The sequence below is a fragment of the Phalacrocorax aristotelis genome, chromosome 7 (genome assembly GCF_949628215.1).
Source record: "Phalacrocorax aristotelis chromosome 7, bGulAri2.1, whole genome shotgun sequence".
Classification (NCBI taxonomy): domain Eukaryota; kingdom Metazoa; phylum Chordata; class Aves; order Suliformes; family Phalacrocoracidae; genus Phalacrocorax; species Phalacrocorax aristotelis.
In genome coordinates this window covers 10,446,646-10,472,719 of record NC_134282.1, presented here as the reverse complement: position 1 = coordinate 10,472,719, position 26,074 = coordinate 10,446,646, and the positions used below count along the sequence as shown (strand labels likewise).

The following is a 26,074-nucleotide window of genomic DNA, read 5'->3' as shown; positions in this document are numbered from 1 at the left end:
GTGCTGTGTATACTGAGTATTTAAATTAAAAATGTACATTTCATAAATACAGTTTCAAGAGAGACCATCATTTGTGTAAACTAACATGGTGTCAAATTGATGTATAAATATATATTTTAACACATTTTTCTGAAATTAAACTGCATTTTTGGTTTTGGGGGTTTTTTTTGGCTGTAGATGTTGTTACAGTGTAACTAAACTCAGTAGCACTTTTTTTTTCTTAACAAAATGGAGAAAGGTAACTTCAGTGAGCCAGTTACAGCATAATGTGGAAATTATAACTGCTGCTCTGAAAAGCATAATTCTGATGCTGTCAGTGACCCTATTGGTTTTCATTTTGCACTGAGAAATATATAAATTAATATTTGCCTGTGTGCCAGGGTGTTGAAACAGTTTGGTGTCTTGGTGTGTTAAAACCAAGAATTTACTTTTGATAAACAGCTACAAGAGTAAGCTGCACAGCATGCCTTCCCAGGCAGGTGCCATGGGTGCAGCTCTGCGCCGTCATCCCTGGGTGCTGCAGTCCAGTTCAGTCTTGAGCATGTACCTGTTTTCTCAGGTTGCCTGCAAATATTTGCTTCAATATCTTTGTATATGTCAAACTCTGGTCAGGTTTATGTGTTAGGTGAAACAAAACAGAAGGAACAACACTGAAAACTGCATGTTTTGGTATCTTCAGATCTCAAGGAACCATCCTTCTCCAATGTTCCAGAGACTTAGAGCATCACACCTTCCTGGTAAGCATCAGTTCACAGCACAGTTCAAAAAAGCCACGTGAGTATATATATAAAGTAATACACTAAAATGATCCTCATTTCACTTATAGATTGGTGCTCTTGGCCTGCTATAAGCACACATGTATGCTGCTGTAAATCCTTTAGTGAAACTACAGCTTTGCTTGCAAATTAGAAAACAAAACATTTCAGTAGCTAAGTGTATTTTCCCTGCAGTGTCATCAAGAGCATACTCCAGCTATACAGTAAGGATGTAGCTGGTTAAGTAAAAAAGGGACAAATTGGGGGACTTCTGGCAACAGAATTCCTTCAGATGAGTAGTTGATTAAAACTTTTATGGAGGGAACACTGTAAATGTCAATTCATTCTTAAAGAGTGAAGTAGAAAGGAGACATTTGAAACATGACTGAAGCTGTTAATGTCCTGCTGATGGTAAAAGTAGAGAATCAAGCCCATGAGACGACAGTCCTAAATGCTCTTGTGTTCCCATGGAGCTGGTCTGTGCATCTCCTCTCCCTCGTGTAACATTTGTGACCTTGTTCCGTGGAGTTGTCTTTGTGTGAGCCCTGCTGCACAGTGACCGTTGGATCTGCTTGCACACAGGTGTTCTGAAGAGGTTTTTTCTCCAAAGGAAAAAAGCATTTAGTAAATCTGCTGAAAATATGGGATGAAGCAAAGATTAAACTGATCCTGTTAGAAATCCTTTGTTAGCTTCACTCCACTCCTATCAGGTTTGGTTTTGGTTTTCAGTTTTAGTTTTCTCCTAGTGGTAAGTTGTATTCAGCTCTAAATGCCAACTCGGCTTGCTGTGCGAGAACACTATAAAATGGCAGACAAGGGTCTTTGAATTGCTGCTGTCTCTTCCTGGGAGGCAGTCTGAGGCTGCTGCCTGGGGAGAGAAAGGAATAGCAGTTCCTCAATGTAAGATCATCATCTTGATGTTATTAAATGTTTGATTTCGGGGGGGGGGGGGGGAAGAAAAGCTTGTTGACAAACGATCGTGTTACTGTCAGGCTGTATTGGCTGCTCTGCTGCTTTGTGCACACGGTGTCAGTCAGCTTCCCGCTGCTGTAAAGCCTTTCTTTGTTGTCTTTACGTGTGACGGCACCAGCCATGTCAATCAGCGGCCTGTCAGCGTTTGCACTGCGTGAGGCTGGGCAACAGGGAGATTGCTCCCCACGCTCGGGGGTCTGGCTGGCGCTGCGAAGGGGCGCTGGCAGCTGTGCCTGCTGCTTGCTGGCAGCTAGTTGCTTTTGGGTGCTCTTTTGGGAAATGACTCTGTTTAGGGAGCTGTGTGTGAAAGTGGGTTCTTAAGACGTGATGCCGTCCCCTGTGGGAAGCGGTGCTGTTTCATATATCTGTAATGTCTTTGAAATTATTCCATAGCTTCAGCGTAACAAATAGAGAAGTAATTCAGCTACTGGACTTGTAGTGTTTTGCAGTGGGGTTGACCTTATGGCTCTGTGGGTGCTTAGCACAGGTGGGAGGGAGAATGCGATGGTGGTGTCTGCGGCACAAAGCATGCTAGAGCAGAATGGTCTTAAAGCAATGACACTTAGCTTTGTGGTGGCTCTGAATTAGCCCCTGCATCTCAAAGAGGATGTGATAGAACATGCAGGGAAGGGCTACAAAAACAATGGAGGATGTGGAGGAAGTACTTAACAAGGAGAGCCTGAGAAGGCTGTGACACTGGCTTGAAGGGGTGTAGGCTGTGGGAAGGCTGACACAAGCAGCTTGGAGAGCCTTCAGAAGTGGTGTCGGGTGAGGTGAGCACAGAACTGATGTTCACCGGAGCTCACCTACAGGAAGTGCGTGGTTTTTTGTGTCACAGAAAGTGAACTTTGGAGGTGGTTGCCACGGGGTGTTCTCTAACGGGTTAGGCACATCCTTGGACAGCGGGTTGGTGAAAAGGTACATACCCTCTTACCATCCCTACATAACGCTTCTGGCTGTGAGGAGCAGGAGGGAAATGAACTGTAAAGGGTGGCTAAACTTGCCTGTCCTTCATAGCATCTCTTACTTACACTGCTCGAGACAAACTACTGGGCTAGTTGGGGCGTGTCTTTTCTGAAAAAGAGCTTTGCTCTTCAATAAAAAATTCACAACTTTCTGTGGTCTAAGGTAAGATTTCTGTTGAGCAATAGTGTAGCAAATCAGCCCCCTTGAATTTTAGTTTGAGCAAATTTTATTGCATTCCTACTAGCATGCCCCAGAAAGGCAAGTCACCGGGATGCATGTGGCAGTTCCGAGTTCCTGTAGCCAGCACAGCCATCTTTCCTTGATTGTTCTGTGTGTGTCCCAGCCCCATCAAGCATGGCAGGGCATTTATTTCTGCTCACACCATGTCATATGTTGCTTTTGTGACTAACAGGTGCTTTTCTTTGTGTGGACAGTTTGTGTTCATTTAAAGGGCCACGAGTTTTTCCTTTCTTGGCAAAGTCCCAGGTCCTCTGTCTTTCCATGGCATGTAGGCCAGTTCTTTCTTTCCCAGGTACCAGCTGTGAGGCTCTGCTGCTCAGTGGCTGAGGTGGTAATGCCGCATCTTCTCTTGTTTGCCTGTCAGAGCCAGACTCGAGCAGGCTGCTGCTTTTGTAGCTAATGATGAGAGCTGCCCACCCAGAGCCTCCCTGGCTGACTGGCTTTGCTTGAAACTCATGGGTAGGAGCCCAAGCTTGCTGGCACCAGTGTTGGGGGATCCAGCTCAAAGAGAGGGTGGTGTTTTTCCACAAATTCTGTACCATTAGTGGGAATGATTTACTATCTCGGTTTCACCGGGGCGTCACAGAGAATGGTGTAATGGGGAGTGCCGGGGAGCCACTTGCCTCAAATGCCCCAGAGCCCCCTGGGGCAACGGGGGGATGCAGGCCTCTGCTCAGCAAGGGGTTAAACCAGAAAGCAGCGCTGCGAAAAAACGGAAAATTAATATTTAATGTGAAGTGAGCCTGCTGCTTTCTCAGCACTTGTGTGATAAATAGGAAGAAGTTCGCCCCTGGAGGGGCGACCAAGGGACCGGGCACCCCTCGGGGGCTGGGCTGGGGCGGGCCGCGGGGCGGAGAGCCCCGGCGAAGAGGGTGAAACGCCCGGCCCCGAAACGGGAGGTCGGGCCGGAGCGGCTGCTGCCCGGGCGGGGTCGAGGCGCCCGGTCTCCGCCGGTGCCCGCTCCCGGCTGCTGGCAGGAGCCCGGGCCGGGGCCGCTGACTCCACGGGCCCTCCGGCAGCAGACGGGGACGCCGGGGCCGGGGCGGTGCGGCCCAACGGGGCGGGCGGGCGGCTACCGGCACGGCCCGGGTCCCGCGGGCGCTGCGCGGCCGCCGGGCGCCGCTGTGGTGCGGGTCTGCCCGGCCATGGCGGCCGCCGGCCGCGGGGCGGCGCAGCGGGCGGGCGGGACCGCGGCCTGCCGTGGGCCCGGCGCCCCGGTGCCCCCGGCCCGGGCCGGAGGAGAGGCCTTGCGGGAGGCCGGGCCTGTTCACCGGGGTCTCCTCCCCGCGGCCCCCGGCCCGGGCTGCTGGCCCCGAGGTCGGTTCCCCGTGGCTGCGATCCGCTGAGCCGGGCCTTGCTTGGCTGTCAGAGCAGACCCTTCACTCGCCCTCCTTTGCTCCGGGGGATTGCCACTGTGTCTCCTAACCACCCTCCCTGCAATCTGTGGTAACCAATTGGTTTTTTACACTGCCCAAGTAACAGCCTTTAAGCTTCCGAGTAATAATTGTTGCAAAAGGTAGGATTATTCTCTTTCTGTAAGTTGTTTGTCTTAAAGCAGCCGTGAGGGAATCAACGTCCAACATCTGATCCTATCAGGTCGGCTCTATATGCCCCGTATGCTTATAGCTGCGTGGGTGCGCATGGTCGATGTCAGCTCATAAAATCAGTTTTATCACCAGACATTTTCCACATCAGCAATAGGTCGATGATTTTTCAGTTTGTGCCGTACACAGAGGTGAAGGGAACCTTGCAGTGCGGTTCCAGCTGCAGCTGGTGCTGCGCTGTGTGATACTGAGTGGGGTGTAAAATGCCAGAGGGGCGGCTGCAGTCACCGTGCTGCACCGACTGCAGCTGCAGTTCAAGTCGTGCAGTGACAGCTAGGAAAGACTTGGCAGGAGCAGAGGCACCACTTGCCTTGTGAAGCAAAGCATATGCCAATCCTAATGTGTGTTACTGAAGCACAGTCTCACAGCCAGCCTTGAGAACGCTTCTCAGGAAAAAAAGAGACAAGACTTTGAGATAAAAGTGAGTTGCATGTGGTTAATAGCACCTCAACAGGACAGCGAGTTCAGCTCTACTGAAGAACCTGACCATTTCTGTAAACTGTTACTGCATTACTTTGCCAGGACAAAGCTGCAGGCCATCATATTATAAAAGGTGCTCTGTCAGTTCCTGGAAATGAGAAGTTGCAGGCTCATGAGAGGGGAAATAAACCTGACTATTGCTCTCTGAGGTTTTTGAAAAGAAACAAGCCTGGCGCTTTGCAGCATTTGCAGTTCAGAGTCGGAGCACAGCTGGGGCGGACAGGAGATGCCCTGGCCCAGCCCCTGCTCTGGCACCACAGGCTGCCAGGGGCCCTCTGTCCAGTTGGGTGGTGACTGTCTCTGAGGATGGAGAGTCCACCATTTCCCTTGGCAACTTCTTCCAGGCTTTGATCACTCTCACAGTAAAAGAAGGTTGGAGGTTTTTTCCCCCCCTATGTTTAAATTGAATTTCTCATATTTCAATGTGTGTCCATTGCTGCCATTTTTCCCCCCTATGGTTAAATAGAATGTCTCATAGTTCGATGTGTGCCTATTGCTGCTTGTCTTGTCACGTGTCAGATCTCCCTGAGCCTCCTCTGCTCCAGCTCTCTCAGCCCCCTGGTACGTCTGATCAACTTTGCTGCCCTGTGCTGGCCTCCAGTGCATCCCCATCCATGTTATATGGGGAGCCCAGCAGCAGCAGCGAGCACAGCACTTCAGAAGTGCTCAGCAGTGCTGAGCAGAGGGGAAGGAGACTTCAACCTGCTGGTAATGCTCTTTCCAACCCCAGCGACTGGCCCTCCAGTGGGATTTCACGACGCTGCCGGCAGCCCTGCAGCCCAGCAGTTCAGCCGGGGCTCAGCCGTCACTGTCCGCTTACCCAGCCCCTAGTTCACCAGCTTGTCTGCGAGGCTGTGATGGGAGGCCGTGTCGAAAGCTGTGCCAAAGTGAAGATAAGCAGCATCCGCTGCTGTCTCCTGCTCCACTGAACCAGTCATCTCACGGCATATGGCTGGCGGGGTAACTGAGCACGTTTTGCCATTTAGAAATCCATGACTTCTCCCGATCACCTTCTTGTCATCTGTGTACCTGGAAGTGGTTTCCAGGAGGCTTTGCTCTATCACCTCGGGGTGATAGGGTGAGGCAGACCAACCTGCAGTTCCCCAGATCCTCCTCCTTGCCTTTTGTAAAGACAGGTGACATTTGATTTCTTCCAGTCCTCAGGAATCTCCCATGGGTGCACCCTGTCAGGTCCCATGGACTTGTGTATGCCCAGGTTGTTTAAATGTTCCCTAACCTGAGCCTCCTGTGCCGGTGGCTCATCCTCCTTGCTACATGGCCACCAAAGAGCATCCGCCACTCACACGAGCCTAGAAACAAAGCAGGGGGTTATCCTCTTTCTTTTTTTTGTCTTTTTAAGTTGTACAGTGTCACACACAGTTGGATCTTTCTGAGCACATTGAGTCTACTGGTCAAAGGAAATTTTGTAGTAGCTTCATGTGCTCAAATCAAGTTGTTCTTCCAGTGTAACGCAAAGCTGTTGTAAAATAAAGACCCGTTGCCTGGAAGGAATAATCTAGGGTATCAACGTCCCCTCAACTGTCACCTTAGAGCAAACACCGCTCAACGCAGTTTCTAAAGATGAACAGCGCATGCCTCAGATCTCAACAACCCACTGCTGCTTCCTCTCCTTGTCCCAATAAATGACTAAGCTGCCCTCTTCTGCCCCGGCAGAGTCCCTTGTTGTGTGGACTATGGGAACACACCTGGAAGCAGAGAACCCCCCCACCAGGGGCTTTGGCCACCAGGCACAAAAACATCCACTCATCATGCAACTCCTACAGCGCTTCACTGTGCTCCTCTTCTAACCGTGTTTTGCTGCTATTTAATATTACATCACCTGCAGAGCCACCTCGCTCACGTTTGCTCAGCTCACCACAAGAGCAGCTGTGATCTACAGATCCTTCTCATCCTTGTGCAGTTGCCTGTTCTTGGCTGTAACTACTCTGTCACCACTTTTCATCGTAGAGCACACCCAGAACACTTTGGTTTCAGTCTGACAGTGCTTTTCAAGTGGCACCATATGCCAAACTGTTATCTGACAGAGGCCATTGCTGGCCCATGGTCTGTCAGACAAGGATTGCTGTTCTTGCTGTAATTACAGCAAAAGCAGCCACTGCACATCCCTTTATTTCCACATGACTAACAATGCGCTTCTGTTCTGAATCCAGTGATGCCAGCAGTGGAAAAAGCACGCTGAGCTACTTCACGGGCAAAGCACCACAAACACCAGTGCATTCTGTATTTGCACCAAAGCAAGCCTTCTTACAAATTTGTTCTTCAAAGTTCAATAAAAACCACCGTGATCATTCAGGGCACCAGAGCCCCTCGTAACGCTGTGTAAGCGCTGTCATTACTATGCTGTGAAAGTAAACATCTCCTGTAGAAGCAGAAACTAGTCAGAACCCCCAGGGACCAGAGAACAGACACGCAGGAGAGCAGCCACCTGCCAAACCCCTGTGGGGAGACGGGCCAGGTCCTAAGGGGAAGGGGAGCAGCACTGGGTCGCTTCAGCGGTTGGAGCCCCTGCAGCCAACAGCTCAGAGGCACCATGGCACCAGCACGGCCCAGACCCCCTAACAGCCGAACACAGGGGTTTCCTGTGGCAAAGGGACTCCTCTGGGGGAAGAAGCTAATTAAGCTGCGCTCAGGGTGAAGCGGCCTAGTTTCAACACCCAGTAAGGCACTATTTTGCCAACCTCAAAACGAAGACACCTCGCATTTGAAAAGAACTTTATTTAAAATCAGAGGTTATACATACTTTACCCCCACCACCACCACTTACAAAATACGAGCGTCCAAGAACAAGGAGTGCACGTTACCTTGTATGGCTAGGTTCTGGGGGCATGCTCTTGGCCGCGCTGGTTTACACCAGTCCCAATGATTTCATACGGAAATATGACAATGCATACAAAAGATCTGCTCCTTCACAGCTAACAGGCATTTAATTAATCTCTACAGAAACTTTTTCGTATTACTTGTAATGTAACCATATTTTAAATTTGTCTTCTGCTAAGAAACCTGAAAAAAAGAAATATTCCTGTAGCAACTGCATACAACAGCAGACTGATTTCAGACTGCATTTGTTTACCACAACAGACACCAAGAGGCCAACGCAAAGCCTGGGCCACCAGCAATAAAATCTGATCAATAGCAGCATTTTCCACTGTGATCTCAAGTTACAGTCGTCTACTGATGCAAGGAGGGCTTTTTCTTTCCTTTTTTTTTTTTTCCTTCAACATCCCTAAGAAGGGGCTGCAATCGTCCATAGGGAAGCAGTTAAGTACTGCATCCATCATTAGATGAAATTGAGTTGAAAGCAGGATTTACCTTAAATAGGATTAAATATATATTGCAAGACATGCCACACTCTGCAGATGCTGCACATAAAAGCAGAACTGTGGGCAGGAGAGGCAGGGTCCCCGTACCTACACGAAACATTCCTATACAACACTGTAAAGTTTAGAACTATCACCACTTGTTGAAGGTTGTCCAAAAAGTATTTACAGCACAGTCACGGCCCGCAGCCAGGAGAGGCTCAGTAATTACGCCAGCAGCTCCGGCCTGAGCCGCTCAGCAGCTTGTGAAACTTCAGCATTGGGTTATGTCAGAAACAGCTGCTGCTCGGTCATGCTGGTTTCTAATTAAGTAACACCCACTAACTCTATACGAACAAGCATTTCATATTTATTAGGACGAGAGTTATAGGATAAAGTTTGCCGGCGTGATAAGCGTTTGAGTGCTAATGCACTGCCACATGCTGCAGCAGGACTACTCTACGCGTACAGAGGACGAGTCACTTCAGTAAGCTACAGAACGCTGCACGGCCCAACCGCTTCATTATAAACATGCTTCGTACTCCAGCTACTATAAAAAATCCTAGCTCCCGACTTAAATAAAACCATTTCCAGCTATACAGAGACTTAAACGGATCTCAACCGGGGTTTACAACAGATGTCAATTCCTAAGTATCTACATCGCGTACAGTTTGACATATCTACAGAGGACATGACCGTGTACTTCACTGAATAAGTAGGTCCACGATTGTAGATCAACAATATAATTTTATTGCTTTATACATGTGGTGCTGTTCAAGGCACTGTGGCACGAGCTAGAAAACTCGGAATGACTCGTGAAGGGACCTGGAATGTGACGCGGCCGAGGCCAAGCACCGCTCCTCGGCAGCTGCTGCGATGAACCGGGGCTGGCGGGGCGCTGGCCGGGGGGGACCGCCCATGGCAGCGCCGGGGGGCGGCCAGGGGCCCCCTCACATGCCCATCCGGATGCTCTGGATGATCTGGAAGATGGCTGCAAGAAAGCAGAAGAGGGGAGCGCTCGCAGGGGAGGCGGGCAGGGCCGCGGCGGGGGCCGAGGCAGCGCCGCCGTCGCCACCGGGGCCTGCTCCGCCCGCCCGCGCCCGTTCCACCCGTTTACCTGATCCGCAAACCACGAAGATGAACAGCGCCAACAGCCAGGGCCCGACCGACGCCTTCTCCTCCGGGGCCGTCCTCTGCGGGGACAGCACCGCCGTCACCCCCACCGCCGCTCCCGGTCCGGTCCCGCGCCCCGGCCCCCAGTGTCCCGGTCCCGACCCCGCCCGGCCCGCCACGAACCGAGGTCTTGGCGACGTTCCCGCGCTGCGTGATGTTCTTGCTGTGCTTCTCGTTGGCCATGCGGATGCGCTGCTTGGCCACCATGGTGGTCCGACAGACCGACGGCCGGCCCGGCCCGCCCCCGCCGCCGCCGCTCCGCTCGCTCGGCTCCGCGCGCCGCCCGCTGCCAGCGTCAGCACCGCGCGGCGCCGCCCGCCGGAAACACACGCGCACCGCCCGCGGGGCGGGGCCGCCTCCCGCCGCCAACCCGCGCGCACGGCGGGCAACGCTTCCGGGACAGCGCGTGCCCCGGCGGGCGGAAACGGCCGCCCCCGCGTCACGTGCCGCTGCCTCCGCCTCCGCCCCGCGCGACGTGGACGTCTCTGGGGCGGCCGCGACGCCTCTTCACCCGGAAGTAGAAGCGAGCTTCGCCGGGCCGCCGCGCCAAGATGGCGCCCCCCACGCCGCTGCTGGCAGGTGCGTCGGGACTGGACAGCGGTGGGAGCGAGCGCGGGGGCTGGCTCTGCTGGGGCTGGCGGGGGGGGGTTGGGTGGGAGGCGCGGCAGGTGAGCGGCACGGCGGGCTGGGACGGCCCTGTGTCCTCCGGCCGGTCCCTCCCCAGGGCGCGGCGTGGCCGGGCCGGCCCTGGGTCCCGGCGCCCTCTGCTCTGCCCGCCGGGCCAGGTGCCGGTGGGCCTCCCCCCTGTGGGGAGCCGTTCCTTTTCCCGGGTTAATTGCCTCGCGCGGCCAGCCGGTAGCTGCTGAAGCGCTCCCGGGGGTGATGCGCTAGAGGGGACGGAGCGGCTGGGCGAGAGCCCAGCGCTGCTTCCCCGGGCTCAGAGCGACGGTGGCAGCCCCACGAGCCTGCGAGCCGTGGGGACCGACCTAATGGCGTCTCTGCACCGTAACAGCTAGCAGGGGCTCCTAGCCGCCTGAAGCATCCTCACTGCATTTTGTGGGCTAATCGCTGCATTTTTTGGCGTTTCTTTTAACCATTTTCCTTTCTCCTTCCTTGTCTGTTTTACTTTTTAAGTTGTCAGTGATAAAAGGATATGTATTTTTCTTTTCCTGTGTTTCTAGGCTTTAAATGGCTGCATGTTAATTCTCCCTTGGTTGTATTGGGGGGCTGCAGTTGTTCAGCGTGGATTTTGGACTGCTCACTACTGCCTATAATCTGTTGTAAATTTAGATCTTAAGTTTTCTTGGCAATCTGACGGAGGATGTGGAGAATAGACTCGAGGCAGGGGTGCGAAGCTAGTGGATTGTACTTGAAGTGTTGTTAAAATGCACCCTTGAGGTATGTGAGGGGCATGATGTGTCCCTAGTGAGGTACAGGGCTATAGAGCAGGTGGAGATTTGAAATCTATAAGAATAGTATTTTTATCCATCTAATAAACTACTGCTTAAAATGCTTTCTGTTTGTTGGTTTCTATAGTGCAGTAACAGAGGTGAAGTAAGGATACTTGGCGGGTAAAAGAGCAGCTCTGAAGAGCTGCATGAGGATGTTCGGTGGCAGACATTGCTGTCATCCAGGCAGTGCATCACTGGATCTGCATGTGGATGCCCCTGCGGACTGACCTGCCTGAGCAGGAGTGCTGCTGTTCCGCTGTCAGACCTCCTGTGTGCCCCTGGCCCTAACGCTTCCTTGAAATAGCAGAACTGCAGAACCTGTAGCTTGAGCTAGTACAGATATTGCTTTCTTGAGTTGTGTTTGTCAGTAAAAAATTGTTGCCTCATTAGGCATGTTTGGTGTCCCAAGAAAATGCATAAAGCACAGCTAATGTCCACATAACAAGTGTCCATTTTGTGGTTTACCTTTGAATTCTAATGTGCTCGTAATAGAAGTACCTGGGAAAAAAAAGTCTTATTTGCTGTGTAACAATTCCAACTGCACGATTTCTCATGATTCTGTCTTTATTTCACGCTTGTTTTCTAGTGCCGTAAGCATGGCAACATCTCTGGAAAAAAAAATTTGAAACACATTTTACGGTGATATTTTTTTCATGCCTTCTGTTTTCCAAGTTGCACTTCAATGGTGAAACTAACAATAGGGCAAATTCTGCCTTTTGTCAGAAAAAAAATCAGTCTGATGTAATCTTTCTTTGACAAATGCTCTTCCTGCGTGTAGGCAGCTAATCCTCGTTTTGGGGAGTATCTAGGCAGCCCTTTTCAGCTCCATTGTGTGGCACTCCTGTGCAGCTTTTAAGTGATGGAGGATTTTTCAGCTTCTGCGAGTTAGGCTTTGTGAAAGTGCCTCCTGCAGCAGGGTTGAGAGCTGAGGACCATGGGCTGTTTTTGGAGATGTTGTCCCACCCTCCTTCCTTATGCAGGTGCAGCTCTTCTGTAGTTTGAGGTCATCCTGCAAGCTGAAGCCAGACCTTTGTTTTGTGGTGTTCAGTGAGGGGATGATGGGCAATGGGCTCTAACTGAAATCCAGGAAATTGCGCCTGAACATAAGAAAAACTATTTTACTGTGAGGCTGAAGAGGGTCACGGGCTGCCCAGAGAGGCTGTGGATCTCTGTCATTGGGGATGCTCACTTCCTGGCTGGGCACAGCACTGCAGCCTGGTATCGCTGGCCCTGCTGGGGCAGGGACGGGGGTGGGGGCGGCCCAGGGGTGCCCCTGCCTCAGCCCCTCTGCCAAGGGAATTTCTGCTCCCTTCTTTGCACTGGCACCAGCCCTCCTGTGGCAGAGGGATGAGCCGGTTCATAAAGTGAGACCCCACTGGGAAGGCTGCGCTGCCTCTGTCCTGTTTCGATCCTGTGGCTGCCTTGGATGAAGCCAGGTGTCAGCATGTGTTATGTCTGGAATTTCCTTTATCATCCTTTCTCTTGTTTACTCTGAAATGCAAGCAGGGGTAAAGCACCTGAAGGTCTCATGGCCCATATATTAGAAGAAACTTTTGCTTTGGATGATTTTATGAGTTTGAAATGAGTTGTTATTTGTTTGTTCTTCCAGTGAGAGGATCCAAAGGGCTTTATATGGTGAACGGGCCACCCAGTTTCACAGAGAGCACAGCATTTAAAAGGTACTGTTGTTATCACTATTTTTGATGTTTTGCACAAAAGAAATAATTTTCCAAAAAGTAAAGGTAGACTCTAGAATTGAAAAACGTATACGTGAATGTCAGTAGTTCAGAAAATTAATGGTTTTGAAGGCTTTATGCTTGCCAGACTTTTCATTACCCAGGTAATACTCACTGAGCAACTGCAGAGTAGATTGCGCTGTTGCAAAGTGCTATTTGGGAGCACAGCAGGAAAATTGGTGTGTTGGTTTTTCTTTTTGTTAAAAATACTAATGTGTGGTGGTTTTTTTTTTTAGGGATTCTGGAAAAAATTGCAAAGCTGTTGCTTTCAGCAAGGATGGTTCCCTCTTTGCCTGGTGCAATGGAGAAAAGTTGGTGCATTTTATGATATTAATCATTTAGTTTGTATTAAATAAGCCGAATCAATTTACTTATTTACTCTTGTCTGTATAAAGGCTATTGCTGTTAATGAAAATGTTTCCATACATGCTTTAAATGCAGTTTATTTTTGTGTTATTCACAATATTGGCTTTGTTTCCTGAATATCAGATTAAATCTTTACTGGTTTTCTTATATTTATAATGCATCCATTCCTGTGGAATCTGGATATGCTTTATTTGGGGTTTTTGTTCATACTTCCCAGTACGATAGTACCTGGTTGTCTGGGATTGATCTATTAGTAGAGTTCACAGAGAATGAAAATTCTGCGCACCTTATGTACAAACATCACAAGGTTTCTTTTTCTTATAGACCAGGTACATTAGAGTTTACTAGAGATTGTCCTTTACAAAAGAGTACGTCATGGCGTTGCTGCTGTAAATAGGTGATAAGGCTTTTTCTGAAGTGTCAGTATTCTTACTAACAGGCTAAAAAAAAAATCTGCAAAAGTATTTAGTAATACCATTTAACCATTTCTTTTAAAGTAGGTAATGTAGATGTAGGATTTGTTACTTTCACTGTTGTTTCAGGTTCTCCAGAATATCCAGGCTCTTTATTTTTCATTAAAAAAAAAAAAAAAACCAAAAAACAAAATACCCACAACTTTTGTCAGTTGGAAAGGTCCATTTCTAGAAAATGTTTGTGGGGGAAAATGTTTTTCAACCAACCAGGTGCCCATGCTTTAAATGAGAATATTCCAAGTGGCAAATCTTTCCAGTTCTGCCATGCCTCTTTGTTTTGGGGGCTGTCCATCTTCCATTCTTGAGGGGGAGCAGTTAGTGAGAAGGTGAGGAACAGGTTCCTAATGCAGCTTCTGAGAACAACAGTGGCTTCGATGCGTCTTGATGTGATCTCTTTTGTTTCTTTGGATTCCATGTGTGGCAGATCTTTAATATACAGTATTCAGAGGTGCCACTTGACCTTGTTTGTTCAGCTGTCTGAGCTTTGCTTTTTATTGGCCATGTCTTCCTGCATCCCCCAATCTCAAAAAGCCCAAATCTTAAATGTTGTATCCTTATAGATAGAAGACCTGTAAAAACACGTGGGATAAATGCGTGTTTTAATTCAGCTAGAAGCTTTCTGTTGGCAGTTGCTCAGCTTTAGCACTGTGGAATTGTGGGTGGACTTTTTATGGATAGAGCATATCTTGTCTCTAGTTCAAAGTTTAAATGCCACAGATAAAAATGTGGTATGTTTTGACCAGTGCTTTCACTTAGTTTCTGTTATGCTTGGGTATCTGGTTTTATAATGTGTTCTTGCAAAAATTTAGTAAAAGCAGAAGGGGGAAAAAAAGCTCATCTAATTTTGTTACATTGGCCAAATTTGGAACAGGCCTAGAAGAGTCAAATACGTGAAAAGTTACCTTGGCTGCTTATTGACTATTCTAAGCATGTTTTATTGAAATAGCATCATCTTGTTCCAGAGTAAATATTGTTAATGTTACCAGTGCTGAGTTACTGCGTTCCTTTGATCTTCCAAAGGCAGTTTGCCTTGAATTCTCACCAAAGAATAATGTTCTGGCAACGTGGCAGGCCTATACAAGTAAGTAAAAGTGCACGTGATAACCGTGTATTTTAATCCCATTTGCAGGCTTTCCATTACCTGATTTGTCATTGTAGCATGTTTATTGGCTAAATGAGCAATATAGAAAGTGTACAGAAAATTATACGGGTAATCAAGCATATGGTGGAGGAGGGAGGGATGCCATCTTCTGAAAACATCTGGTATCGACTGTTTTTACAGACACTAAATCAGACTGCACGTAGTAACGATTACTCTATCAAGGAAATCACATTTCTAAAAATTGCTACCTGATCTTAGTACAAAGGGTGTGTTTGAATAATAAGCTGTTCAAGCCGTTTATATTCATGTGCAGACAAGGAAAATTATAAGCTGTTTTAGGGTAGTCATGTCCTCCACTGGGCATAGCTGACTTGAGTGTTCTCTATTGTCCAGAGGGCTTTATTCTCTCCTGTGACTCTGGAGTTTATGTTCCTGATTTAGGTAGCCTCAGTCTCATCTAAGGTGCGTGTCTGAAGTAAATGGTGTAAATGCTCCCTTAGACAGAAAGAGCTGGCTGTAAGCTGAGCATGTGGGAAGTGGTCTGGGGCACAAGTGGTCTGCGTGGTAGCATAGGACAAGGCAGCACAAGTAACAGGATTGATGCCAGTTGTGGGCTGTTAGGAGGTCTGTTTTGAATCACTGGTAGGAACAGACAGGCAGAGTGAGTAGAAGGGTACAGAGAGTTTAAAACCAGCAGAACCATTTTGTATGGCTTGCAGATGGAGCTCTGACTGCAGCGTGATGGACAAAATGCATTGCATGCTTGTGAGAACAAAATGTAGGAATGGAGAACATACCTTCATTGTTTGCCAAGATGACAGCTTTTGATTTTGATTAAAAGCCACACATTAAAAAACCCGTCCTAGTGTTGGTGGTCCTTGTCTTGTAATGAGAGTAGAAACTCTACACTTCCAAATCTTAGTTCTTTCTGTAGGCTGAAAGACTTAGTTAATAGGTAAAGTAATTAGCTGTTTAGGGTCTAGTCCCTCAGGGGGTGGGATGCTTCTTGTTAGAAGTTTATGCATGTTTGGTTGCTGCTAGAATCGTAAGTGTCATCATGGTGAAGCAGATTTAATGCCCAGAGACCACTACTGTAATCTGTGTCTTGTTGCAGCTGCTAAAGATGGCACAGAGGGGGTGCCCAACCTACAGCTTCATGATGTGAAAACTGGAAAATGTTTAAAATCTTTCATCCAGAAGAAGATGCAGAACTGGTAAATAACTTGTCCAGATGCTAATTGATTGCAAAGAAATGTCATTTCCAAACTCTGATCCAGGTAAATAGAGCTTTTAGTGTGGTGCTGGCTTTCAAAATATTACTTGCTGCTAGCTGAAGGCAAGTATTTGTACTTGTAAGTATCTTTGTATGTAGTTATAATTGTTCATTTCTTAGTATAAATTCACTGTCATTTTGCACCCCAGAGAAAGCTGAGGAGACAGTAACTAAGTCTAGTTTTATATTTTTTACAATGCAGAGGTCATTTTTCTATTTGAAACGTGTCACGTTTGAACTTGCTTGGCTTTAAAAATGGAGGAAAGAAAATCCTAGGCTGCTAAAGATAAGCATCATTTAGTGTTTCTCATTTTTTTCCCTTACATGTAGGTGTCCTTGCTGGGCAGATGATGAAAGTATTTGTGCCAGGAACATAAACAATGAAGTACACTTCTTTGAAAACAACAACTTCAGTACGCAAGTATTTCTATAAGATAGTTTCATTGCATTGTATAGCGGCATCTTCTTGTGGGTGGGTTTTTTTGCTTTCAATTTTTTTCCTCATTTCTTCTTTTGCTTCCTTTGTATTTGAAATATTACCTACATTGTATTTGAATTTGGAATTCAGAATCATTATGTTTTAATGAAGTATGTTTTCACTTGTGTATCTTTTCAGTGACTTATCTAGTATGAAATGCATCTGATTTTCAGTTAGAGGGGCCTGATTTTGTATTGTTTCTCACTTAATGGAATTCAGGAAATTGTCAATAGAGAACGTAATCTTTGATTATTTCTTTGGGTTGTATGTGTTCTGTCAATGAGCTATTAAAAATGGCTCATTAGAAAATTTATATTGATGGCAAAATGACACTGTGAAGCTAGAGCATTTTTTTCAAGGAAATTTAGTACTTGTGGTAGAACGTTTGGAGTCAGTGGAGGTCAGAAAGGGAAAGGGGAAGGAAAAAAGCAGGAAGGTAAAAATGAATTAGAACAAAAATTTAAAGGAATAAAAGAAAAGTGCTGGGGTAGAACAGTGGGGTGTGGCTGGTTTTGGCTTTTTTTAAAGCTGCTACACGCATTATTCTGGGAGCTAAAAATACAGCCTAAGAGAGATGCAGTTTCCTGAGAATTAGCCCTACTGATATTAATGAAGCTGTACTAGGAAAGCATGGAATGTCTGTTGCAGACTTCCGTGCTGGAATAAGGTTGTGGGTTGCTGCTGTTCATTTACTTTTTAAAGACATATTTTGCAGAAGTTGTTTGTGAAAAGGAGCGGTTTTCAGCATAGAACAGGCCTTTGTGAACACCTCCTATCAGGAAGAATCATCCAGTAAGGTTGAGGGGAGACCCCCTGGCTCTGTGTGATGGTGTGTGTTATCTGGATGTGATGTTATCTGAAGTCAGCATAGATAAGATGAACAACACTGTGCCTTGCTTAAAACGTGAGCTGTGTTCACACGGGGTTCAGAAGCTTCCTTGCTGCTTGAACTTCCAAATACTAAATACTGGATTTCAGATGTAGGTTCAGCTCAAGTTGGTTTTGTAAATAAAAATGTGATTTAATGGGAAGGTAATGGCTGTTTGCCTGCTAAAAGAAATCCTTTATTGTTATATATACTGTTCTTTATTATATACGATACAGACCTATAAAAAGGTATACTTAAGTAATCCAGGCTAACAGGGTTTGTCATTAATGTCATCACATCTGTGACTTTTTTCTTTTTTTGCAGATACTATTGCAAATAAACTGCATTTGCAAAAAGTTAATGATTTTGTGTTATCTCCAGGAGCACAGCCAACCAAGGTAATTTTGATGTTGTTTCCAATTTTCTTGTTTTCTTCAAAAAGTTACTGTAATTTTAGTACAGTGTTCTAGTAGTGAATAGACCCTGTGCTACCAAGAATATAATCTGCGATAAAATCTCATGCCTTTGCTTCAGGTTGCTGTGTATGTTCCGGGCAATAAAGGTGCACCATCATTCGTTAGGCTCTATCAGTACCCCAACTTTGGTGGCCCTCAGTCTGCACTAGCCAATAAAAGTTTCTTCAAAGCTGACAAGGTGACAATGCTATGGAACAAAAAAGGTATAGCAGTTGTATATGTAACTTTTATATTCTATGTATTTTTGATTTAATTACTTAGTTTACTGTGTGAGTTTTGCATTTAATTTGCATGTGCAGATAAATATGGAAGGTATCCATTAATGCCAGTGCAATGATAAGGTTACAATTCTGAATATCCTGAAGTGCTCATAACTTTCCTGTGTTGACTTCCATGATTTTGTATATCGTAATTGAGAATAGTCTACATGTTGGTGAATTTTGCAGTTGAATAGCAAATTCAAATTGAATTTTGCATTCTGTTATGATGATGTATTTACACTATAAATAAGATTATACCAGAGCATAAACTGTTCTTAATACGTAAAATTGTATGTACACAGACGTATCAATTGGGTTGACTTGCATAGTCCTCTGTGTGCTTGGCTGTCCGTTAGCAATAAACTGTTTCAGAATAACTTTGTAAAAAGCATTCTACTTCAACCCACATTGTTTGGAATACAGGGAAGGTATTACAAACATGTAGAAACCATGTGTGGGTGCACGGTTTTGGATAAAATAGATGTATGTACAAAAGCTGTTGATGAAGCATTTTATTTGAGGACGGATCCGGATACTTGGTCCTGCCTTAGTCAGATGAGTATCTTTTTTTATGGCTGTCAAAAGAATGCTCACCGCCTCTCGTAATTCAACGATGAATTAATAAGACTTGGCTTACACTTTTCGCCTGAGAAAGGAAGATATTAGTTCTGTGTGGTTAACATTTCGGAAAAATTAAATTGAGAAGAGAATGATACCAGCACTGTTACGCAAGCAACTGACTAGAATTTACAATCAAACTAATTTCTCTTTGTTCATGGTAGTTTGGGTAATTTGCAATAATTGTACTGAAATAACTGTGTGTCTATTCTATTAGCCACTGCTGTGCTGGTAATAGCTAGTACAGAAGTTGATAAAACAGGTGCTTCATATTATGGAGAGCAAACTCTACACTACATTGCAACAAATGGAGAAAGTGCGGCCATACAATTGCGTAAGTAGCTCTCAGGCATTTTTTTCATTGTATTATAGCTCTTGATAATGGGAATTGCTGTTTCACCAGCTTTTGTTTAATGTAGGAGGGGTTTTTGTTAGTGTAATGAAGTAATATTGGGGAAAAAAAAAAAAGTACTTTTAACAGAAAATCCTTCACCAGAAGTTTTTTAAAATCTGGAGTAAGGTGGTTTGGTTTCTTTTGTTTTTTTTAATAAGTGAATTATCTTGTTGTCTTTGGTATGCTTGTCGTCTTAATGTCAGTGGCAGAGTACACACACTTTCAGTTAGAATATACAAATAATTTGCTTGGGAGGGTGTTTGTGGGCACAGGAAGGGAATTGTGCATGTTTACTAAGGAAACACCTGGAAAACTGAGCCAGCTTAACGTCTGAGAAACCAAAATGGGCAGGAAGGTATGTTACCAAATGGAATAACCCTACGTGAGCTTTCAGACATGCAGTTGGTGCTGTTACAAACTGAAGTCTGTCTTGTAAAACTTTTTTCCAACAAAAGTGAGTGGTGCCTCACTTCCTGTGGATTTGCATCTTCTGGTTACTTTGGAGGTCCAATTTGACGCTAGCGTTTTTGACGCTAGCGTTTTTCACACTAGCGTTTGTGGAGGGTTTTTAATTTTTGACTAATATATGCTCATGCTGCAGCCTTTTCCTTAGATGCTGAAGCCCAATATAAAGCTGCCCTCCTCTCTCCAGCTGCCTGCTGTCATGAAATCTGCAGGAACGTAGTTTTCTTTCAGATTTCTGTCTCTGCAGTTGCATTTGGTTAATGTCATCTAAAAAGTTTTAAAGGAGAGAACACACAGACAGTGTGATTGCACAGCCTAGTTTCTAAAGATAATGAGGCTTTAGAATAACAACAGGAATGAACAGTTTAAATAGTTTGGTGTTTTGGGTCAACATCTGGGTTTAAGAATTGTCAGCAATGCACTTGGCATTTTCTGAAATACAGGTAAAGATATCCAGATTAGGAAGAGTTATAGTGACCTATGGTTTTTACTTACACCTGTATATTTTACATGAGTTTCCATCGCTAATTCATCGTTCTTCAATATCCCCATGTTTTAACACCCAGAACAGCTCCTAACAATATCAAGTTTTAATCATTATGTGTAAAACTATTTTTTTTGTGTGTGCTCTCACTTCAGAATCTGTCTTATCAAATACCGTGCGTGAGCATGGTCCAAAGATAACTTAGATAAATATTTTACTGAGCTATGCAATATTTCTTAGTTTAAAAAAAGAGGAACTAGTATCCAGCTGGTATAAAACTCCTGTTTTTGCAGGTTTCCAGTGGGGCAGTTTGAGAAGGTCCTGTGAGATCATACTCGAATAACAAGGAAAAAAAATAAAGGAATTTTTTTACATGAAAAAAAAAAAGTTTACTGTTAAAGTGCTGATGCTGACCCTACAGAGGTAATATGGAATGGCTGCAGTTATTGTTGCAAACCTTAATTGAAATTATCAGGAGATAAAATGTTGTTTCTACCTCTATTGTTAGCAGAATTCATTTTCACTGTCAATAATTAGATCACAGCATTTTAGCAAGGCATGGAGTTAAGAATCACTATTGGTTTTTGATTTTGCTTGCACTGGAAAGAGATAATCTCCTAACAGCTACATATTTTCCTTTTCCTTTAGCAAAAGGTGGTCCTATTTATGATGTTGTTTGGAACCCCAATTCTGTCGAGTTTTGTGCTGTGTATGGTTTTATGCCTGCAAAAGCAACAGTTTTTAATCTGAAATGTGACCCTGTGTTTGATTTTGGAACCGGTCCTCGCAATGCTGCCTACTACAGTCCCCATGGACACATCCTAGTGCTAGCAGGATTTGGAAATCTCAGGGGACAGATGGAAGTGTGGGACGTTAAAAACTACAAACTCATTTCCAAACCAGTAGCCTCGGATTCCACATATTTTGCTTGGTGTCCTGACGGGGAACATATTGTAACAGCTACATGTGCTCCCAGGCTACGAGTCAGTAATGGTTACAAGATATGGCACTACACCGGCTCTCTATTGCACAGCTACGAAGTGCCATCAAACGAAGAAATGTGGCAAGTTTCCTGGCAGCCCTTCTTGGATGGAGTGTTCCCAGCAAAAGCAGTAAAATACCAGGCAGTTCCGAGTGAATTGCCCAGTGCTGAGCCAAAGCCTGCTCAAGCGTACAGACCTCCAGCCCTGAGAAACAAACCCGTCACAAGTTCCAAGCTTGTAAGTAGGCAGTTTCTTATATGAACTATTCTAGTTCATTGCTTTGCCTGTCTTTGAAGCTTGGCCTCAACTGTGTGTATATATTTAATGAGATGCATTAGAACAGTAATCAGACTGACAGGAGCAGTGTGGGGTTTTTGAGAGGTTTTCTGGATGATCCTCTTTGACACTTTGCTCACTGTCTGCGAGTATGTATGCTAGAAAACTGACAGTTCTTTGATCCAGGTACTCTCCTTTTACAAAGGCATTTGCAAACTTTAAAAATGCTGTCTACAACATAGACTGAAACAATAAACTGCAAATTGGGTTTATAGTGAAATTGGGTACTCAAGATAAAAGCCTCTGATTGGGGTGATCCAACTTACCTGTCTAAATCCAGCTAGACAGGTGGCTGACTGTCCTCCCAACAGCTTGCTTTTTTTTTTTCCCTCTGGTAAGTTTACTTGCTAGAGAGAAATTCAAATGTTAGCAAGTCAGTTGCAGTTTAAACAGGTTCCAGTATTGTGACCTACTTGTCTAATTAGTTTCTTTTCTGCAAGTTTTCAAAGTAGGCTGAGTAGCAACTAATTACATTTAACAATTGCAGCCCTGGTGTTTAAGTCTTAGAGCGCTTTGATTTTGAGCCTTGTGCTTTTGCAGGAAAGATCACTGTTTGGCTTGGGAGGAATCTATTAATCATACTAATGTCTGATTTCGCAAATGATCAACAAGCAGAGGTAGCAGAGAAAAGAGGCATTAAATTAAATAATTCTGTTTACTTATATGGGCAAGAAATCTTGTTGTATGCATTAAAACAACCCAGCTCCTCAGTTAAGAGTTATCTCAAAAAACCAAAAGACTAAACAATCCCGCCTTTTTACCTCCCATCCGACGCCCCCAACCACCCCAAGAAACCCCACCTCATCCCCACTCTCAGCAGCCCGTTCTTCCTTTCTCGGCACTAAGAGTTTGAGTTTAAAAGTTGTCAAAGCAAAATGTCAAGCGTCAGTCATTTTGTGCTGGTTTTATTCCTCTTTGATTTTATTTTCCCCCGAGATAGAAAACATGATGATTTTGTTGTTTTATCAGAATTCCATAAAATCTTTATGACATACAGGACAGTCCCATCCAAACTTGAGAATGGATGAGTCTGAAACTGTTTTCACACTGTGTTCTGCTACTTGAAAGAGAAGGGGCACCTAATTTCTGCCCCCCTTTTCTCCCCCCCTTGCTTTTGCACATGCTCTCTCTTCTGCTTTCTCTTCCTTTATGGTTCATCTTTGCATATGGTGTTCTTAAGTAGGTTCACTGTTAGTGGTGGTGTTTTGGGATTTCTTTGGGTTTTTTGGGGGTTTTTTGGAACCAATACACTTGCCAACATGCAATACGGACTTCATAACTTTTAATTTTGCATATCCTACAGCATGAGGACGAGCCACCTCAGAATATGAAACCACAGTCAGGAAGCAGTGATAAGCCACTCTCTAAAACAGCTCTCAAAAATCAAAGGAAACACGAAGCAAAGAAAGCTGCTAAACAGGTACTCAAAAGTAGTTCTTTCCAGGATAATGTTAATTAGTTGTCACAAACAACACTGATCAGTCTCAGAGCAGTGACCATTAGTTGCACTGAGCCCTCCACAGATCCTGTGTGTGCTAAGTTGTGGGGAGGGCGGTAGACTTTTTAATCAGACTAAAGCAGGTACAAAAGGATGACTTAAAAATAACAGCTTTGGTTAGTTGCTGTGAATGTTGGCTGAAATCCATGTTAAGACTAAGTAATTTTGCCCTCTCACCTTCAGACAATCTGCAGAGTTTGTTCCAGTCTTAGGTGAGAGGTAAGAATAGATTCGCTGCTTTGATGTGTCCCCCAGCAGGGCAGGGCTGAGGCACCCTGTTGGCCCAGGGTAGCAAATATGCAGCGTACCAGCTCCATGGTACTCGAGGTCCCATTTATCACAGAGCCTGGCTGCGATGCCTCCACACCGCTCCACCCTCTGGACAACTCCCCATAGCATCAGTATGCCAAGTTCTCCTGGCGTTGCCGACATCTATGGTTACTAGGGAACTTCCGTGGAATGGATTTCTCACATATCAGCTGCACTTCACCCTGACAGCTTCTTCAATGCTGTACCTTTTCTAAAAACATGAGTTTAATTTCTAAGTCACCTCCAGCGATTATTCCACAGCATGTTAACAGGGCAGACCAAAGACAGCCTGTTCCGAATCACCTCTTTGCTTGCTATTCTTTGGCTAGGTAGATAAAACACAGCTTTTGGTATTAGCCTTCCAATTTCTACTAACTTCTGAAGGAATACTTTCTTAAGTAAGATTTTTAAAATTTCTTACACTGGTTTTGAGCCTGCCCTTTTACTTCAGAGACAACGACCCACCAGTCTACTTTAGAAAACATTTGTGTATGTGTGTGTTGTGTTATCCTTACTGATGTTTCCCTAAGCTGTGTATGGTTGGTGTCTTGAGGAACTAGAAGTTAGACAAGAAACAGCATGTGACTTGTTACACATAACCCTTGTTTCGTGGAAAGCATATATATATATATATATAGGTAATGCAATACATCAAAGCAAGTCACTTACAAATTTTGGACAACACCAGCAACCTAGTGGCAGAAGAAATATTAAATGGATCCCTTGAAATTACTAAAGACATTTTTCAGTCCCTTTGTAATAGAGCATATTTTCTAGATAATGTGTTTTATTTATTTACAGGAGGCCAAAGCTGATGCAAACCAGGGATCTACACAGTCCTCGGCATCACAGAATACACCACGGAGTGCTGTGCCTGCCATAACATCAGGAGATCCTGAAGTTGACAAGAAAATAAAGAATTTAAAAAAGGTGAGGTTTTTTTTTTTCTAACGAACAGCAGATTTCTTTAAGAGATGATCTGTAAGATCTGGTCTGATTGTAAGGTGACCTGAGCTCAGCAGGGTGGCATTTACACAGATGGTAGCTCCCTGAATTTGTAAACCAACTTGCTTTGCTTTTCCGTCCCATAAAACAGTAGAGGTCATCTCTTGCCAGGACTGCTAAAGATCTTACCAGAGCAGCGTCTAGGCAGCTTAGAAGCCACTGACAGGTGCACGGAAGAGTATTCCAGTCTCTTATTACAAATACTGTTGCGTGTACACCCAGTCCTCACAGCTGAGTGGTAGGGGTACAGCTTAAAAGTGTTTATGCTTAGAAAGCAGCTGGGTGGCTTCTTGTTTATTGGATCTTGGTTCTGAGGAGGGAACCATGCTATGTGGTTTCAGTTTCTTTAACTTCTAAAGGGTATGAGTACGAAGGTTACTGCTGATCTTGGAAATTCTTGGATTAAATAATTTCAGAGTGGAAGCCGTTTAGTTCAGGCTAGACAGTCTTTCCCCTTTCTGCATAATCCAGCAGGGCTTGTGTTTTTTTTTTTTTTTGCTGCCTCCTGCTTTTCATGGTCCTCTGTTTTGATTAATATTCCAGGCTTTCTGAGGAAGATGTGTAGTGAAGAGGGATAATGATAGTGATAGTGGAGGGATAATTTCTGAATTTGGATTTAGCCCTTCAGTGAGATAAGGCACGGTGTTTTATGGTTCAGAGACTAGGAAGAGCTGCTGTTCTCTAGGTTTTTTTCTGGAAAGAAATGTCTTTTAGTGGTGGGGAACTCCAGATTAAGCATCTGGAGATGCTTAGATGAAATGTCCCTTCATATTGAGACCTGCCTCCTGGTAAACCAGGCAATTGCAACCGCAGGAACTTCTAAGACTGTTTTTTTGATTTTTGGTTCACCGCTATTTTTAATGTCTTTTGTTTTTTACAGAAACTAAAGGCAATTGAACAGCTGAAAGAACAAGCAGCTGCAGGCAAACAGCTAGAGAAGAATCAGGTACTGTTAAGTTGTATGTGGTTTACTGAGGTTTGGTTTTGTTTTATAATAAGCTACATCTGTGACATTTTGTGATATTTTTTTTTTGTTCCAGTTGGAGAAGATTCAGAAAGAAACCGCTCTCCTTCAGGAACTGGAAAACCTAGAACTGGGTCTTTAAAACTTCATGGAAATCCAATGTGGCGTTAACACAAAGCTCATGCAAAATATCGTTTGTATTAACTTGAACACAATAAAATGTTTCAGCAAGTGACTGAGGATGCAGAGTCCACAGATTTGCTGCACACTTGCCTTTTAAAAAGCTTTCCTAAAGATTTGTGCACGTCAGACTAAAGAAGTAACAAATATCACATCAGCCAGTTCTGCTGCTGTTCAAACCAGGAATGTGTTTATGTTCTTAAAGCATATTGCCCAAAAACCAGAAGCTGCCTGTTGGTTTATCTTTTCCGTGTTTGGGTGTGATGTTATCACACAGGTTACCCATTTGATAGCTTTATTATATTTAAAAAGATGTGATCTCTATGCAATAATGGGATGTAGATAAAAAATAAAGAGCATTTTAATAAAAAGTACTTCTGTTATTCTGTTACAAGGACAGAGTCTTATTAAAGTAACGAGGCCATGCCACCATGATCAAAAATAATTGACTGCTAAGGACAAATGAAGCTACGGGTACTGCAGCTGCTGTGTGACCCTTGCATGTTTTTTTTTACTCAGTGTTTATTTTCCTTTCTTCCAATCCTCATTTCCCCCTTCCCTTTTCCTGGTTCCTTTATTTGTGACCGTTACAAACAATGTGGTGCGTTGTCGACTGCACAAGCTAAAACTCTCCCGCCGGTGCCGTGGTGGAGCGAGGGTTCGGCCCAGCTTTGCGACGTTGCTGTCACAGATTCTGCCTCTGTGATGAGCCGGGCAGTCAGCGACGTCACCTTCTCCGTAGTCTTACGTCAAATCCGGCCTCATGGGGTGCCTCGGGGGGTACATTTCCTTCCGGCGAGAGTTCCCAGTGGTCTCTCGTCGTTATTTAACGCCACCAGGACCCCTCC

General features: G+C 45.1%; 2 protein-coding genes across 4 annotated transcripts; one reads left to right on the top strand and one right to left on the bottom strand.

The window, feature by feature from the left end:
• Positions 1 to 9,061: 9,061 nt before the first annotated feature.
• Positions 9,062 to 9,865, bottom strand: SERP1 (stress associated endoplasmic reticulum protein 1). The gene is made up of 3 exons (XM_075098672.1): positions 9,631 to 9,865; positions 9,452 to 9,527; positions 9,062 to 9,325 (listed from the first exon to the last, which is right to left on the bottom strand). The coding sequence occupies exons 1-3, from the start codon at positions 9,712 to 9,714 to the stop codon at positions 9,285 to 9,287; spliced, it is 201 nt and encodes a 66-aa protein (XP_074954773.1). The 5' UTR covers positions 9,715 to 9,865; the 3' UTR covers positions 9,062 to 9,284.
• Positions 9,866 to 9,958: 93 nt separating this feature from the next.
• EIF2A (eukaryotic translation initiation factor 2A) lies at positions 9,959 to 25,597 on the top strand. Of its 3 annotated transcripts, none has more exons than XM_075098666.1 (14): positions 9,959 to 10,086; positions 12,568 to 12,637; positions 12,931 to 13,005; positions 14,496 to 14,614; positions 15,750 to 15,849; positions 16,239 to 16,321; positions 17,579 to 17,652; positions 17,789 to 17,933; positions 18,826 to 18,942; positions 20,600 to 21,171; positions 22,574 to 22,690; positions 23,879 to 24,007; positions 24,963 to 25,028; positions 25,123 to 25,597. In XM_075098666.1, the coding sequence occupies exons 1-14, from the start codon at positions 10,059 to 10,061 to the stop codon at positions 25,186 to 25,188; spliced, it is 1,761 nt and encodes a 586-aa protein (XP_074954767.1). In that variant the 5' UTR covers positions 9,959 to 10,058; the 3' UTR covers positions 25,189 to 25,597. The 3 variants fall into 3 exon arrangements, with proteins under 3 accessions (XP_074954767.1, XP_074954766.1, XP_074954768.1); XM_075098665.1 differs by having other exon boundaries at positions 10,044 to 10,107; XM_075098667.1 differs by lacking the exon at positions 9,959 to 10,086 and adding an exon at positions 10,298 to 10,362.
• The last annotated feature ends 477 nt before the right edge of the window (positions 25,598 to 26,074 follow it).

Bases quoted from the DNA above. Each gene is read 5' to 3' on its own strand.
- SERP1 (XM_075098672.1), bottom strand. From the start codon at position 9,714: ATGGTGGCCAAGCAGCGCATCCGCATGGCCAACGAGAAGCACAGCAAG. The intron at 9,528-9,630 runs GTTCGTGGCGGG...CTGTCCCCGCAG, and splicing joins GGAACGTCGCCAAGACCTCG to AGGACGGCCCCGGAGGAGAA. The intron at 9,326-9,451 runs GTAAACGGGTGG...GCTTTCTTGCAG, and splicing joins CTTCGTGGTTTGCGGATCAG to CCATCTTCCAGATCATCCAG.
- EIF2A (XM_075098665.1), top strand. From the start codon at position 10,059: ATGGCGCCCCCCACGCCGCTGCTGGCAGGTGCGTCGGGACTGGACAGC. The intron at 22,691-23,878 runs GTACTCAAAAGT...ATTTATTTACAG, and splicing joins CAAAGAAAGCTGCTAAACAG to GAGGCCAAAGCTGATGCAAA. The intron at 25,029-25,122 runs GTACTGTTAAGT...TTTTTGTTCCAG, and splicing joins AACAGCTAGAGAAGAATCAG to TTGGAGAAGATTCAGAAAGA.